Source organism: Arachis ipaensis, chromosome B06 (genome assembly GCF_000816755.2).
Source record: "Arachis ipaensis cultivar K30076 chromosome B06, Araip1.1, whole genome shotgun sequence".
NCBI classification, from domain to species: Eukaryota; Viridiplantae; Streptophyta; class Magnoliopsida; order Fabales; family Fabaceae; genus Arachis; species Arachis ipaensis.
The window spans coordinates 3,102,893-3,105,534 of NC_029790.2; the positions used below are offsets into that span (position 1 = coordinate 3,102,893).

General features: G+C 37.7%; 1 protein-coding gene across 4 annotated transcripts in view; it reads left to right on the plus strand.

Annotated features, from left to right (window-relative positions):
* The window catches only part of LOC107645379 (pentatricopeptide repeat-containing protein At2g30780), a 3,106-nt gene continuing 1,164 nt past the window's right edge, over positions 701-2,642 (plus strand). For 3 of the 4 annotated variants that reach the window (XM_021103733.1, XM_021103734.1, XM_016349391.2), the window contains exons 1-2: positions 701-1,208; positions 1,473-2,388. In XM_021103733.1, the coding sequence (XP_020959392.1) occupies positions 789-1,208; positions 1,473-2,388 (1,336 nt within the window). In that variant the 5' untranslated portion in view covers positions 701-788. Of the gene's footprint in view, positions 1,209-1,472; positions 2,389-2,465; positions 2,476-2,642 lie in introns of all 4 variants that reach the window. The other variant, XM_021103735.1, reaches the window with a different exon arrangement.

Consider the following 2,642-nt stretch of genomic DNA (forward strand, 5'->3'; position numbering starts at 1 on the left):
ATAACAAAATTAAATAAAATAAAATGTAAGAAGTATTTTTTAAAAAATATATCTTATCCTAAATTTTAAAAATTATTTCACCAAACATAACCATTATTATTTATACTTATTGGTAGTCACTTCTAATTTACTCAACAAGGTATTTACAATTTTTAAATAACATCAATGAGAATTTTATAATTTTAACTTGTTTTAAACAGTATTTTGCTTGCGAGTACCATAATGCAAGGAAACACAACTTGAAATATAATATGTAAATTTCAACCAAAACAAAACAAAAGAATTAATTAATTTCTGTTTTTAACTTTTCAAATTTTATTTACCAATATATAACCCTTTTTTTTTTTGGTCAGAACTCAGAACCAATATAATGATATATCATAGGTGGAGTCTGGAGAGGTCAGTCAACCACCTAAGTACTATCTTCTTCTTTTTTTTTTGGTCAATCACCTAAGTACTATCTGTCTATGCATAAATTCTTTTTTTTTGGTAAACATACGGGCCTAAGCCCAATTCTCATTTTTTTTTACCTGCATAATGCTCTAAATTCAAATTTAAGCGTTCCAAAAAGAAATTATTTGAATGGACCTTTGCAAAAATGAATGTCTGCGGAACAGCCTAATAGGAAAGGAAAATAAAAGGGAAAGCCCAAGCCCATATTGACCAAAAAGAAGCCCCATGGATTCTATGACCTTATTGTTCGTGCCTGCGTCAGTGGGGAAGGAGGGGTTAGTGGGGATTTTTCTTGTTGAGTGTAAAACCCTAACAAAATCTCAATCACCAAAACGATGAAGCGAGTTTGGAGATTCACTTCAGACGCAGTAGCGCAAGCCGAACACTTCTGCTTCCACTCCCATGGAATCCCTAACCCTAAACCTAATATTCCGTCCTTTACTACCACCACTGCCGCATTCACATCGCCTGGCCTCACGCGCCGCCACTGCACCTCCGCTACCCCTCCTCCTCCTCACCCGCTCCAAGATATTACTCCCCTCTTCATCGAGAAACGCAGGCTTCCGTTCGGAGAGGATCTCATCAATAAAGCATCGGTTTTGAAGAACCAACTGGTTCTCGAAGCCTCGGATTCCAATCGGGTAATTGAGATCCTCGATGAGAACTCTGCATCACTGATTGAAAGTCATGTAGGTGGATCTGTGCTGCTCGAGCTCTTGAATCAGTTGGATTCGTGGCCTTCCTTGGCCCTTCAGGTATATTGCAAAGATTCCCAACTTGGATTGTGTTAACTTCGAATTAAAATGAGGAAAACAAAAATGCAATCCTATGCTTGAATTTTCTATAATTAATGTTTTTCATAAGCTAAAGCTATTTATTTTATGATTTTTCTTCTTGGAATCTTACCTAAACAGTTTTATAAAGTATGAAGGAGTAGTGTTTGTTAAAGGAATCAGAGCACTTGTTTGACCTGGAAGGTAATCCCTGTTTCTTATTAGATTGGGTTGTTAATGATTTAGGTGTTTGATTGGAGGAGGGAGAAGAAGAATTATGGTGTTGACTCCCCCATGAGTGTATATGAGTATTCTAAGGGCATAAAAGCTGCAGGTAGATGTAAAGATGTTCATCATGCCGTTGAGATCTTTCTAGATGCTGCAAAGAAGGGCATGAGAACGACCAGCACTTACAATGCATTGATGAGTGCTTTTATGTTCAATGGTCTTGCAAAGAATTGTCACGAGTTGTTCTGTGATATGAAGAAGCATGCAGCTTGTCCTCCTTCAATTGGCACATACAATATTCTCATATCTCTTTACTCTCGCTTGCTGTTGGTGGATCACATGGAAGAAACATACCAGGCAATAAAAGAGTCGGACCTCCAACCCAGTGAGAATACTTATAATTATTTGATTGCTGGATATATCTCGGCTTCGATGTGGCATGACATGGAGAGAGTTTTTCAAATGATGAACAGAGGCCCTGTCAAGCCTAACTTGAAAACCCACCTGCTAATGCTTCGAGGCTATGGACAATCAGGTAATCTGGAGAAGATGGAAGAGATGTATTCTCTAGTAAGGGATCATGTAAACAAAAAAGAAATTCCATTGATCAGGGCCATGATATGTGCGTATTGTAAAAGTTCAGATTCGGATAGAGTGAAGAAGGTAGAGGGATTGTTGAAGCTTATTCCACAAAAACATTACAGACCATGGTTGAACGCCTTGTTGATTAAGCTCTATTCCCAGGAGGACTGGTTAGAGGAAATGGAGATTGCAATTAATGAGGCTTTTGAGCGCAGAACCCGGATAGCCTCAGCAAGTATTATGAGATGCGTTACTGCAACTTATTATCGGTGTAATGCAATAGAAAGGCTAGAAACTTTTGTGAAACGTGCTGAATGTGCTGGGTGGAGAATCTGTCGGTCCTTGTATCATTGTAAGCTTGTCTTATATGGATCACATAATCGTATTGATGAGATGCGTTATGTCTTTGATGAAATGGAAGGTGTTAAAATTAATTGCACAAAAAAAACATTGTGGATAATGTACAAAGCTTACCTGAACCATGGTCAGAGATCCATGGTTCTGAAAATATTGGGACAAATGTTCAAGCATGGTTATGAAGTCCCCTTGCATGCATTTCCATCATAAATTATATTGTCATTCATATCACCTGTTTCACTTTTCACT